General features: G+C 42.1%; 1 protein-coding gene across 1 annotated transcript in view; it reads left to right on the forward strand.

The window, feature by feature from the left end:
• limch1 (LIM and calponin homology domains 1) overlaps positions 1-13,261 on the forward strand; it is a 90,179-nt gene that overhangs the window by 49,163 nt on the left and 27,755 nt on the right. Inside the window, exons 5-7 of the mRNA XM_022759969.1 lie at positions 4,402-4,432; positions 7,451-7,561; positions 9,144-9,342. Of these exons, the coding sequence (XP_022615690.1) occupies positions 7,553-7,561; positions 9,144-9,342 (208 nt within the window). The 5' untranslated portion in view covers positions 4,402-4,432; positions 7,451-7,552. The remainder of the gene's footprint in view (positions 1-4,401; positions 4,433-7,450; positions 7,562-9,143; positions 9,343-13,261) is intronic.

A 13,261-nucleotide genomic window follows, 5' to 3' on the forward strand; every position in this document is an offset into this window, starting at 1 on the left:
CTTTGTGTGCCATTCTCTGCATCAGACAATCAGCCAGATCACTGCCAACACAAACAAGTAAATGAGAGTCAATGGAAGTTTGTGTGAGTCTGTGTCAGTAAAGCAACAATGGCCCATCTGTGAGACACAACCGGCCTCTGTCCAAACACAACAAGAGGCTTTAAATCACTCACTGAACCATGACTCCTACTTTGTTGCTTGGTAACAAAGCCAAGTGCATGTAGTGTTTTTTCTTTTATATATATACATAGCTATATGATAATATAATATACTTGTAATTAGGTACCGTGCGTCACTGCACTCGGCCATCTTGTGTGTGTCTGGATGGTGCTGTGTGTGTGTGTGCGATGTCATGTGCTGTCCTCATGCTTGCTGTGCACCAACAAGGTGTCATTCACAGAAGGGTTGAGAAAGGTGCTGCTTGAGATGGAGGGGACAGTGCTAATGTTAGCTGTTCTCAGGAGGAGCCACTTGACTCATTCTGTGTATGTATGTGTGTGTGTGTGTGTGTGTGTGTGTGTGTGTGTGTGTGTGTGTGTGTGTGTGTGCACGCTCAAGTGTTTAAGTAGCCTTTGTTTCTGAGCATGTGTGCAGGTTTACAGTAAACATTCTGCTGCATTGAGTCGTCTTCAGTTTAAATGGGGACACGTGTCATGCCTTGTTTACATTTCTTCAATAATAATCCTTTTCTATGAGGAAGACAAGAAGGGGTGGGATTGACTTTTCATTCAGAATACACCGGTTACTTATAATCCTTATTTATATAACTGCGTAGTGAAAGACATACAAGCAGCAGGGATTTAGCTGCGTGAGTGCACTGGCATTAACTGAAGGTTAGGACAATGAAGTAGCTGATAAAACACTATAATTTTCTACTGGCAAATGCTGCTAAGTTCAGTCTCTCAGTTTATGCTCGCACTGTTGTGCCTCCTCTGCCTTTCTTTTAAAAGGGGCCAATTGTAAGTTTTGCTACATAGCTAACATTAGCATTAACAGCTGTTTATGTACTAGAAGAGATGTTGTGAGTTCAGCATCAAACTTGATTCCTTTACTCACCAACAGCTGTCTCCAGAGGTGGAAAGAAACGCCAACGTTACCTCTTGTTTCTATCACGTCTTTTCTTCCACTGAAGTTAGCACGCTAACCAGCTAGCCCTGACCCGTCTCGTCACTTTCTGATAGCGACTCTGTAGCCACCAATCTGCCGTGAAGACGTAGCGCTGCTCAGAGGACGTACTAAAACCTCTTGTATTATAAAGACAGGCAACAGAGAAAACTTACAAATAGCCTCTTTTAAATTTTAAGTCAAAGCAGATAATTGAATATTAATTTTTTCCCCAAATGTGAATAGTTTTAATAACAAATAAAAAAAGTGACAAGCTTAATTTATGTTATTTGAAAATGTAAATATGCAAAGCTTTAGGTTAGTTGCATTGGTTCCAAAATATCTGGAATAAGCAGGCAATCACAAACCTGATAGTAAACATTAGTCTCATTGTTTAAGTGGATCTGTGCTATTTCCAGTGGTTATGTAACCCTCTGTCGCACAGGATGCTGCTTTCTTGGAGCTCGTACCCGTGACTGGAAACACTTTTGGTACTTCTCCACCCCCCGGGTCTCTCCTGTGGACAGGTGTTTATTCATCTAGGAAACAGCATCGGAGAGGGAGGTGTAGAGACAGGCAGCTCCTGGTACACTATGAGCTCAGGCCTCAAATATCTCCTGTCTCTCTGCATGTTGATGGAAACAGATCTATTTCCAAGATAAGTGACAGTTTGCCAGAGGAGAGGACAGGAGATGAGAGGAGAGGGCGACTGTTTCTATTCAGACGTCAAGCAAATTTTTACACAAAGTTTTGAAATGCTGCAAAAACACACGCATTAAATGTGTTTCACTCACATTTGGGTAAAATAAATATGATAAAAAAACAGAAAAGTAAGTCCACTAGAACAAACAGTTCCTTCAGGATTTGATTGGTATTGAGTTGTTATTACTCTTACTCTCTATTACTCTTTACTGTCAGCAAGTACTGGAACATATTTCATGCTTTTCATCTTAACCATCATCTGTGGTAATATTCACAGTAACAACAGATTACCCACCGTCACACAACATGGAGCCAAGGCTGGACATTTCTGGGAGGTTTTTATTCACCAGGACCTCCAAGGCCAGATTTTGTTTTGTTTTAATACAGTTTTTTAATAACAAACTAACTGCTTGTGTCAAGCCTTCATCGTTATTTATTCAGCAAATACATTTTTGTTGTGATAAATTGCACTTTTTTATTGATAAAACCTTGCTTCAAGCATTAAATTAAAGGAAGTCAAACAGGAAATGAGGAAGAATACAGTGAGAAAAACACAAGTTTTAAATTCATTGTTCATTTTATTTTGAGCAATATATTTAAACTAAATATTATGTTTAATTATATAGTTTGTAACAGGAGTTAATAAAAAGAGTGAGAACAATACTTAAAACTATTATATGTTATCTCTGAAATTATTATGGTTATGACAGTAGTTTTGAGATTGTAGATCTTTTAATAATAATTGTTCTGTTCATCACTGATACAGTTTGAAAGAAATTCGAACAATGGGACTGACACTGATAGAAACAAAACACTCAGAAAAAGAAAATGGCAGATGACAGATGTTTGCACTGGCTGGGCTCCTACATATGATCTAATATCTTGTGGAATCTGTTGCGTTTGTCCTTCGGGTTTTCTCCTACAAGGTGACGGCAGAGAAAAGCTACCTGTCTCAGTGTTTATTTAGTCAGCTGACAAAGAGAGGAGGATGAGGAGGGAGGAGGAGGAGGAGGAGGAGGAGGGGGAGGGTTTACACATCATTCCCTCCAGCTACTTTCACCTCGCTCTTCTCCACCTCTCCGTACACTCCTTTCTTTCTCAGGTCACTGCTGTCATGGAAAACTCATGCAACTGCAATTTGGGTTTCACCTGTATGTTGAGTGAGTTGGGCTTTGAGACCCGTAGGCTCTGGAAACAGCCTCATGATCTATACACATATATATATATATATACTGTGTGTATACATATAAATGAATTCAAGTTTCTTTGTAGAGCCCCTTTCAGCAGGAAGATGATTCAAAATGCTGGACATATAACATAAACATGCATTAAAACAGGGTATGGAAGAAACGCAAAGCAATATGAATAGGATTTAAATATAAGAAGACCTGCTATTCATATTAATCGGATGATTGATGATTGATCAGCTTCAGCCACTTTCCTCACAACTAGGACTGGACAACATCCCTCTCCCATCCTGGCTTATCTCCTTTTCAATTAAATGATGAAATTATGATAATTTATTGGTATCCTGTAAGGATGGTGTTGGGCAAGCACTTAGTTATATTGCAGAGCTTTTAACCCAATCAGTCTGAGCACAGATTTAAAGTTTTTTTGTTTTTTTTGTCATAATCCAGGCTGCGACATGAGGATGACATTCATCTGACAGGTCCTTGTTGCCTTCAACTCTGTCTTAACAACACTTTTAAAACTTTAACCTTGTCTCGTTTTTTAAGGGAGTGGTTGTTGCATTATTTAATTATTAGCATTTAAGCATCATAGCAACATTATGTATCGTGCTTCGTTATGCGATTTGTTTTGTGTATCACTGTTTTTCACAGCCAAGGAATGACACATCACTTCACTTTATTTTGAAAAGTGTGACTCTCTGGCTGTTCTTCCTCAGACTGTGAAAAAATCCAGGTCTCGTATGTTGTCGTCTCCCTTTCTTAGCCTAGAAGTGTCTATTTTCACAACACAAGTGTGTGCTGGGGTCAGTTTTACAACGTCTTCATTCCACTTCCCATTTATAGCTTCAAGTGGTGATCCGCAAAGATCCTCAACTTTTCATTTTGGCAGCATTTGTGGCGCTAAGTGGCCGCTGCTGCGGTGTTTGTGCGCTGCACCTCCCAGAGATCACTTGGCAGCCAAAACCATCTGGCCGCAGCTGTGACGTCGGTCTCCTCTGATGCTCTGATGAAAAAAGAGATTTCTTTGTGAATGAGGAACATCGGTATTAAATAGCAGGTCTAGAGAGGCCCACCCCCCCCCCCCCCCCCCCCCCGCTCTTTGATCCAGAGGATCTAACACATATATCCTCCTACTGAATGTTGTCATTAAACATAAGTGCTGGAAATATGAAATAAGTACATCACCAAGCCAGAGATGGTGTGGAGAGGGTAGAGTCTGTTAGTTCTCCCTGTGTGGGCTGCAGGTTCCTATATATTTTCAATAAGTTTTGCTTTTGCGGCTGTTTTGCGTGGATATGTGGGAGTTTGTGAGTCTGCAGTTATATTTATGTAACATATTTCATTAAATAACACAAGTCTCACTATCTCCCTCCCTCTCTCTCTCTCTCTCTCTCTGTGTCTCCAGGGGAAGTGACTGCAGCCGAAAACTCAAGAATGTAAGTGATACTTGTGGATAACAGTGGGACGGTTTGTGTGTTTGTTTGTGTGCTAAATGTACGTTTGAATGGAAGCTGTTATTATAGCCCAGTGTTTCTCTTTGTGCTGTGGTTGTCACTGTTGTCACTATTTCAGCTGCTGTGATCGTGCCTGTTCCAGCTCTACCATGTCTGTCCACCCTGCAGCAGCTCTGTGTTGTTTCTATAGAACAGCATTTATTCTGTCTGCACTGTCTCAACCTATTCCAGCTTTAAGTTTTCAGACTGCTCTACTTTATATCTATCCTGTCTTAGTACTGAACCTGTTTTTGATATCTGTCTTTTCCGGCTGTACATATTCAATTCAGTCGTTTGATCGTTCACTTTTGCGACGCTGTTGTTGTCTGGTGTCTTCGGCACTTCAACATCTCTTTTATAATAATGCTGCTTTAAGAAGTACAACACACAATGCTAGCCCTGCCCCCTCTGCAGTCAAAGCAGTACTGGTCTCTCCCTCTCTGCCTCTGTGTGATGCTGCTGTGCACTGCACAAGTTAATGTGTCAAGCTGCAGAGCTGGCCTGGGCTGCTAGCTCATTTAGCTGACTACATACAGGGACTCTCAGCCACATTATCCAGCGTTTGCAGCAATAGCAAAGCGGCCTACAAACACCCAGCAGCCTTTGCTTTAGCCAGGACCTGGCTACTACGACATGCTGCTACACCATGGAGCTACCCTGCAGACTCAGGCTGAGGACTGTAGGATTTGAGAGCAGCTGTCTCTGCTGCACGTCACATGTTGAGAGGTGAAGGAACTGCACCAAGTGGAATTTGCTGATGTGGTGGTACAGGTGTTGTTTCGCAAACAGATGGGACTCAGAAGGAAAAGAGACGGTATTGCATGAATGGGTGGAATACTGCTGGATGGTTTAGCAGGTGCAGGTGGGAGTATGCAGGGAAGCTTGTGCATGTGTGTACAGTGATGATTGGTATGGGGAATATGTATCTATATATACCGCTACAGGTCTGTGGACCGTGACAGGTGCTTAAATGTGTGCATGCATGGGCTTGTGTGTATTAGTTTACACTGTAGGTGCATTTTTGGGTCTATTCATGTCCTTGTGTTTGCACATGAAACAAAGAGATGATTGTTGTTCCTAGGTGGAACCTCTTTGACAGGTCTTTCCACATCTGCCAGAGCGGGCAGCTGCTGAAACCGAAGAGGCAAAGCGAGTGTGACGCTGTGCATCACTTCACTGTCAGGCCCATCGTTTATATTTCCATCAGTCAAAACTCAGCTGGCATGTTTTCTTTGAGCTACCGTAGCTCAGTGCTTGTGTCCAAGTTTCGGTTTTTGTACGGTGGTTTGTTGCAGGTTTAATGTTGCATGTCTAAATCACGTGAGCACGATTGTGGCATGTTTCCCGCTGTGTTTGCGCAGCAGGGATCAATATGGATGCGTTTAAAGCACAGTTAGTAAGCAACTGAAACACATTTGGTGATGACCCACTTCCGATTGGGAGCTGGCACGGATGTGTTCATAGTGCTGGTGACACAGAAGTGATATACTCTGCTGAAATGTGCAGATAATGAACCATAACCACAGCAGGTGCAGTATTGCTTTAGCACAGAACTTGTATATGAGTGGAATTTAATGCAGGTCATTTACATAAAGATGAATGCCAGAGCTATAAATGTATATCCTGATGTGTTTGAATAGAGTTCTGGTTTGATCCCAGCTGAATTCATTTTTTGAAGTGTCTTTGTGCAAGACACCTGATCCCTCCTTGCTGTAGAGTTGCAGCCCAGTGAGGCTGACCCTGTGTTTGGGATAAAAGATGAATTTCCCTTCAGAAATCATGACAGTATCAAATATTTCTGATCAGCAGGCCAGTTCTTTAGCTCTTCCTCCCAAGTGTGTTTGAACAACAGAGGCTGTTTGCACTGACAGTACGACTGAAATAAACACATTAAGCCACGCTGAGCTTTCTTATCAAAGCAATCCCCGTGGAGTGCCGGTTGACATGGACACAGTAAATATAGCTGAGAACACTTTGCCAGCAGTGCTAAAGGTGCAGCTCCGTGTGACACCCCCCGTTGCTACAGCCAATCTGTACATTCTGCATTTTAGCTGCTTTGGCCTGAGGGAGTCATAGTGAATGCAGAAAGATTTAGTTCCTCAGTCACATTCAGCAGTATTTCAGGACGTTAGGTTACAAGCAAGAGTCAAAGACGTACAACTTTCTTCAGCTGCAGATTTTTACAGGGTTACTGCGCTGGAAGGAGATGAGATCGATCGGGTCATATATGCACTCAGGGCCGAGGGAGCTAACCTGGCAAATATAAATCACTTTGGTCCCTGAGAGGTTCAGCGTTGGAAGGAGAAGTGCCTGTTGCCGTGTTCAGGGTCATAACAATGACTCAGTCTTGACCAATGTGTAACTTCTTTGGAAGAGGCTGGATGGTGACCACCAGGAAACAGGTTGTTGGTGGGGAAAAGTGAAATGAACAGAGTGGAGAATGGTTTTACAAGTGTTTACCTCATGCTCTTTTACCTCCTTTCAATACAACCATGAGCAGACAACATGTTATTTGTTGCCAATTTACCTATTTAGAAGTGTAGTGTTATTCACTTTTACTCATTGTGTGGAAAAGACTCATTTGAACTAAGCTCCAGACACCTGACGTGTTTATATCCATGGTATGAATATGAAGAGTTTTGACTGCAGAGGTGTTGTTGCTGTGTTGTTGTTTTAAATACCTAAACTGTTCTCCATGAATAAGATTACATCTATACGCACAGTTGGGTGATAATTCAAGTTGTACTGGATGTATTATCTTTTTTATTTTTAATGAATCGGGACATTAAATATGGTTTGCGTCACTATTTACACACAAGTTGAGCCTGTTATGCTGTAAAAGAGTGAGTATAAGTGAGCATGACTCGTGCTTTCACTTATACCCTGCTTTTACTTTGAATTAAATTTTCTTCACAAACAAAGTCTAATCTCCTTTTATCGTGACGTCTGACTCTCTTTCAGGTTTTAATCACCATCTACTGGTTGGGTCGCGCTGCCAACGGCTGTACCTCCTACAACGGGCCCACGCTGGACCTGAAAGAGTTTGAGGGCCTGCTGTCACAGATGCGAAAGGTTTGTAAAGTCACATAGCTTGGTTGGGAGTACAGTGTAAGTGGTAGAGAGACGTCTATCCTTTGTTGTGTGCAGAAGGTCACAGGTTTGGTCCCTGCAGTAGTTATCAAATGTGAGCGAGACGCAATGTTTTCTACTGAATAATTTGTTGTGCAGTGCACTGAATGTTTGTTAATGTGTGAGTGAAATCATCTCAGGCAGCGTATAATACACCCCACCCAAGATCCAGTGATGACCTCTGTTCAGTCGGGCTGCAGTTTCATTAATCTTTGACCTTCACACACCCAAGGGACAGAAAAGTTAGCATTAGCTAGCCCCAAAGACACACACACACACACACACACACACACACACGCACACTGACAACCACTCATAACCATGATGTCACCCTCATGCAATTTATTCCACAATGTGACATCCTTATGCTGTTGTATAAAACTGAGGGATTACTGCCAACTCTGCGCAGTCACTTTCCCAGATGTTCACACGTTGCAGCCGACCAAAACAAAGCCACGTTTCCATGACGCACACAAAAAAACGACATTGATAATAAAAATGGGATTTGAAAATCACATCAGGTGAACAAATTGAAGAACAAATTGGCACTTCCCTATTCACATCCAATGCTTATTAAATGGAAGCTGGAACTTTGATTGAAAAGCAAGAAGCAGGTGGATGTGGCTCAGCTGCACTTGTATCTCCTGTCTTGTTGTAAATAGCTCAAGATAAGTGCATCAGTAACAGTCTTACTGACTATTAATGGCAGCTAGATAAAACCAGGAATATCAGAGGGGTTTTCTTTTGGTGCAAATTGAGTGAACAAAACCCAAAAGGTAATGTGTAGGTTGTAGGTAAAGGCGACAAAGCAACAGCTTGGTTAAGGTTTGGTCTAACTCGCAGAACGCTGCATCTTAATTGAACCTCAATTATCAGATTTTAAGGGACACGTTTACACCCGTCCACCAGTCTGACCAGTGCACCCTAAACTGTGCAGTGTTATTACTTCACCGATATTGAACTAAGAGAAAAATCACACAGAAACTTTACGGCGGCAGAGACGACTTGAAAGCATAATGAAGACTTTGTCAGAGGGGGGGGGGTTGGGAGTTTAATAAGAGACGGGTCTGGGGTCAGGAACAGGAAATCTTTTCGGTAGACAGGAAAGGCCTTTCTCCACCTTCCATTAGCTGCACAGACATGTTTCAACTGCAGACGGACAAAGGGAGGGGTCGCCGAGGTGAAGAGAGAGTGATGAAGAGGGATGTAGGCAGAAGAAAAGATGAGAAAACGCAGAGGTTGATGGATAGATGGACGTGGGAGAACTGCAGAGTTACAGTGATGCGTTTGTGGTGGATGTGAATGTACAAGTTTAAAGACTTACAGTTACAGTAAGTAACAACTGATGAGTGGATTATGCTCAATATTTGGATACTTTGATTTACACCAAATGTTATGTCTCTTTTCTTTTACATGCATTTCACACACCTGACCTCTGTGCATCTTCTGTAACCTGTGTGTGTGTGTGTGTGTGTGTGTGTGTGTGTGTGTGTGTGTGTGTGTGTGTGTGTGTGTAAATGTTTAGGAGGCGGAGGAGGCAGAGAGCCCTAAACGCAGCATCCGGGACAGTGGCTACATCGACTGCTGGGACTCAGAGCGCAGCGACTCTCTCTCCCCCCCACGCCACGGCCGCGAGGACTCGTTCGACAGCCTGGACTCCTTCGGCTCACGCTCACGACAAACCCCGTCGCCAGACGTCCTGGTCGCCCGCGGCAGCAGCGATGGTAGTTAGTAGTCCACTCTTTACCTTCCTCATATTCACGGTGAACATCTGTCAATGCTAGTTTTGATTTATCGTGAAAGTGTGAGACTGGATGGAGTGACCACCCGTCAAATTAAAGGTTGCAGGTTAAATCTGTTCAATAGCCATTGTGTCATTTTAGTCACAGCCATTTGTCTTGAGGAGGGGAAGTAATTCAGTACTGGCTGTTTTGTTCGTGTCGATCGTGGTGTACAGATACAGTATATAGATAAATGAGCTGCATTGTCCTGCTAGTGCTACTGTAGTGAAGCCTGTTGTTCTGCTGCCCGTGTTTTCGCAGGACAACGCCCAGAGTTAGTCAAAGGCTGTTTTGAAAAGGATAACGTGAATGATCTCAGTGCTGTTTTGAAGTCAATCTATGGTCATTGTTTCATTATAACCACCGCCATATGTTCTGTGGAAGGAGAGAAGTTCAGCACAGCCGGTGTTTTCAGTACAGTGGATAGACACGGTGGTACATGGACTGTAAAAGAGGTGGTTTGTGCCTGTGGTGCTGCTGTAGGGAAGCCTGTGCTGGGCAGCCTGTCTTCATTCAAAACTGCTTTACATTTTTTTTTTTGTCATGTCAGGTATGTTGTTGAAAACCGTCCCGATGAGCTCAAGGATCACCTGTCTCTCAGTGTTAAAAAAAACCCAAAAAAGTCCAGTTACGATAACAAATGCTGTCACATCTGTTCTCGTTTCAAACACATTTCAGTTATGTAATGTAATGTTAACACATGGCTCCAGCAGGATGACATCCAATGACAGGACGTAAAACTTTAGACATTAGATTCATTTGTTATCACGGAAAAACCGACCAGCTCCGATCCAAGTGATAAAAGTCGTCACATGCAAAAAGGATCTGATTTATTACCACATGTCCATTTGTTTTTGATCAGATGAAACGTTGCAGTCTCATGTAATGATCTGTTATCCACACATCAGATCTGTGACCTGTGAGAGGAGTGAAAAACTGGAGCCTTTTAGCTGAAGTTTGAACCCTGAACCTGCTCAGTGGTAACTCTGTTTGAGAATAAATGCTTCACATTGAATTATAAATGTTAATTAAGATCAACTGTACTGATATTAAAATGTTTTGTTTTTTTTTACTTTGGGCAAACCACACCTGCCCTTCACCTGCTTTCATTCAACTAACTGTAAAAATGTGGCCAGAGTTATATCTCTTACCGTTGGTCGCATTTACCGATTTAATTTATGCGTCTTAGAGGCTGTTAAAAATACAGTATCATTAAATAAAAATATGATTCATTGATCGTTTTGAATTGAACTGTCACCGGGAGGTCAGAGGTCAAGCTTCAGTGTTTTTCTCAAGGAGTAAAGTAAACTTTATTTATAGAGCACCTTTGGAAACATGGGTGACAAGGTGCTGTGCAGTGGAAACGTTTCAGAAAATATATTTCAAGAAAGAAAGAAAAACAGGAGATAATGCTTGTAGATTAACTTGAACTCAAGATTGAAATATTTCTCATTTAAAATATTTATTACATAACTTTCCCTCCTCCTTTAGACAATGAATCAATCCTCCTCTCCACCCTTTTCCTCTCATTTTATTCCCTGAATCTAAATTTTTTCCTCCACGATTCTAAGTTGCAGCAGTTCTGTTTTTAATCTACTGTCATCTTTATCTACTTCTGCACCAGTGTGGGTTTCTGTGTTAATATACAGTATGTGAGTGAAAGGGGGCCGCAGCCGCCGTGCCTGTCCAAGCGTGCCGTCTCGTTGCAACTTGTGACACGTTTCACTGGGGAATTCCTGTCCTGCCGTTGACAACCAAACGACAACGGTGTCTCTGTGCTGAGTGTTTTGAGCCCGATGTCCTGAGCTGCGTCTGTTTGACGGCTCTGCTGAAGTGTGGAGTGAGATGAGTGACGGCACGAGAGAGAGAGAGAGATGAAGAGATTAAGCGTCGTCATACGTTGGCTTAGAAGAGGAAGAGAAAGAGGTGTGGTTGCGTGAATGGAGGCTTTTAGCGGTTTTTGATCTGACACTTGACTGATCCGTCAGCGATAATGAAACTGCCAGCTTACAGTTTGAGAACAAAGGAATCCTCACTGTCATAATAAGGAAGTTGGTACTTGGCAGGTTATCTCATCAAATGAAAAGTGTAGAGAGAGAGACAGAGAGAGAGGGAACTCCTGAGTCAGAAATGTAGATTTTTTTTTTTTTCCTTGAACATACTTTTAGATGTCAAGTAGCTCACGAGGAAATTAATGTACGATTGATTTTACCTGCCTCTCATGGAACCAGACTCTGTGCACTTGGCAGCTACTCTTAATTCTTCCAGCAAGGTTTATACGAGATGCAGTTATGTATTTCTCACTTTGATTCTACACTTTCTTCTCTATGTTTCCCTCAACATCCTCAGTTCCCTCAGTTTTTTGGTGTATTTTTGGCGCTTGTATCTGCTTTAGGATTCAGAAATAGATGCACTTTACTAGTCTATGCTGGTGGATAGCACAGTAAGAGAAGTACAGATACTAAAACCAACAAGAAAAGAAAACATAAACATCTGAGAGCATGTAAATAATCTTTATACAATGCTTTATCAGCCTATAAAACGTCTTTGTGTAGGTAACCACATATTAACATATGTAATTTAATGCATCCAACATGGCAGCCTCACAGTCTTACACAATATTAAGTTTTTCAAAACAAACATGAACTGCAAAACAGCTGTGAAGCAGTTTCACGCTGCGTGCTGAAGCCGTAAACAGGGTTAAAAATACACTGGCTGTCACTGAAAGAGCCGTTGATTGCTTCACTGCATTTGAATTTGACCCTTTTAAATTTTTAATGGCGGCCTATAAAAGGTTAGAGCAGTCATCGCAAACTGCAATGTATGTTTCATCTCCGAGCTGCATGTGGGGAAAATACAGAGCGAGGCCAAGCATCCTGCCTGACTGTGTTTTTGTTTTGAGGGAAGTGCAAAGGAAACTGCCGTCTCCAAAGCCCCGAGCTGCTGTCACCAACACTCGGACCGTCCAAAAAAACCCGAGCTGTTGTTGGTAGAAAATTCCTCTTTAGTGCAAAATCTACTGCTAAGAACAAAGAGTCTTAGCCTTAGTCTGCCATCACTTACTGTACATTTTGGTATCGGACCCTGTGAATCCATTAAACTTGATCAAGGTGAAATCCATCAAAGGATTGTGAAAGACACCGTTTCCTCCTTCCACACTCTCACTAGACCGGGATGCAAAAGCTGCCCACAAGACATTATTTAAAACCCTTTTGCTTTTACTGTACGACCAATCCCACAATTAATCTCTCTCCACCAACGTGGCTAACCCACAACCGATTAGTCACATTTGTCACGCAGCTTGTATTCAAATACACCCACAGCTGATCCAAAGTAACCAAAGTTTAAAAAGAAATTGTTAACTGATGAAAAAATGAGGAGGCAGGTTGGAGACGTGGGCTCACTAAAAACTAAAATAACACATTTTTACAAAGGAAAGCTTTGAACATTATGGATTGATGATACAAACATAATAAAGGTGGAAGTTTTTTGTTGAATTTCCTGCTGTCAGAGGCGCCTTTTGTTGCTCCATCACATTCAGGAGAAGAGAGAGGTTACTCGGGTCAAAAACCTGCATATTTACTCCGACATTTTTTCTGATCGTGTTTCTAAACCCTTTGCCGTTATTGTGGTTCTCATAATATCAGTGTTCAGATCAGACCCAGGAGGCACAAATGAGAGAACCGAGAACAAGGATAACAATGCAGTTATCAGCCAATCAGAGGGGGGACTCTGAACAAGAGTATCCATTTATTAACATGCACACAAACTGAACTCTGCCCTGTTTTCCCTGCCCTGACCTTTAGACAAAGCCCTTTCATTATTCAGACCCGTAAACTCAGACTTCACCCTGACAGTGATT

The sequence above is a fragment of the Seriola dumerili genome, unplaced genomic scaffold (genome assembly GCF_002260705.1).
Source record: "Seriola dumerili isolate Sdu_G_001 unplaced genomic scaffold, Sdu_1.0 BDQW01000331.1, whole genome shotgun sequence".
NCBI lineage: Eukaryota > Metazoa > Chordata > Actinopteri > Carangiformes > Carangidae > Seriola > Seriola dumerili.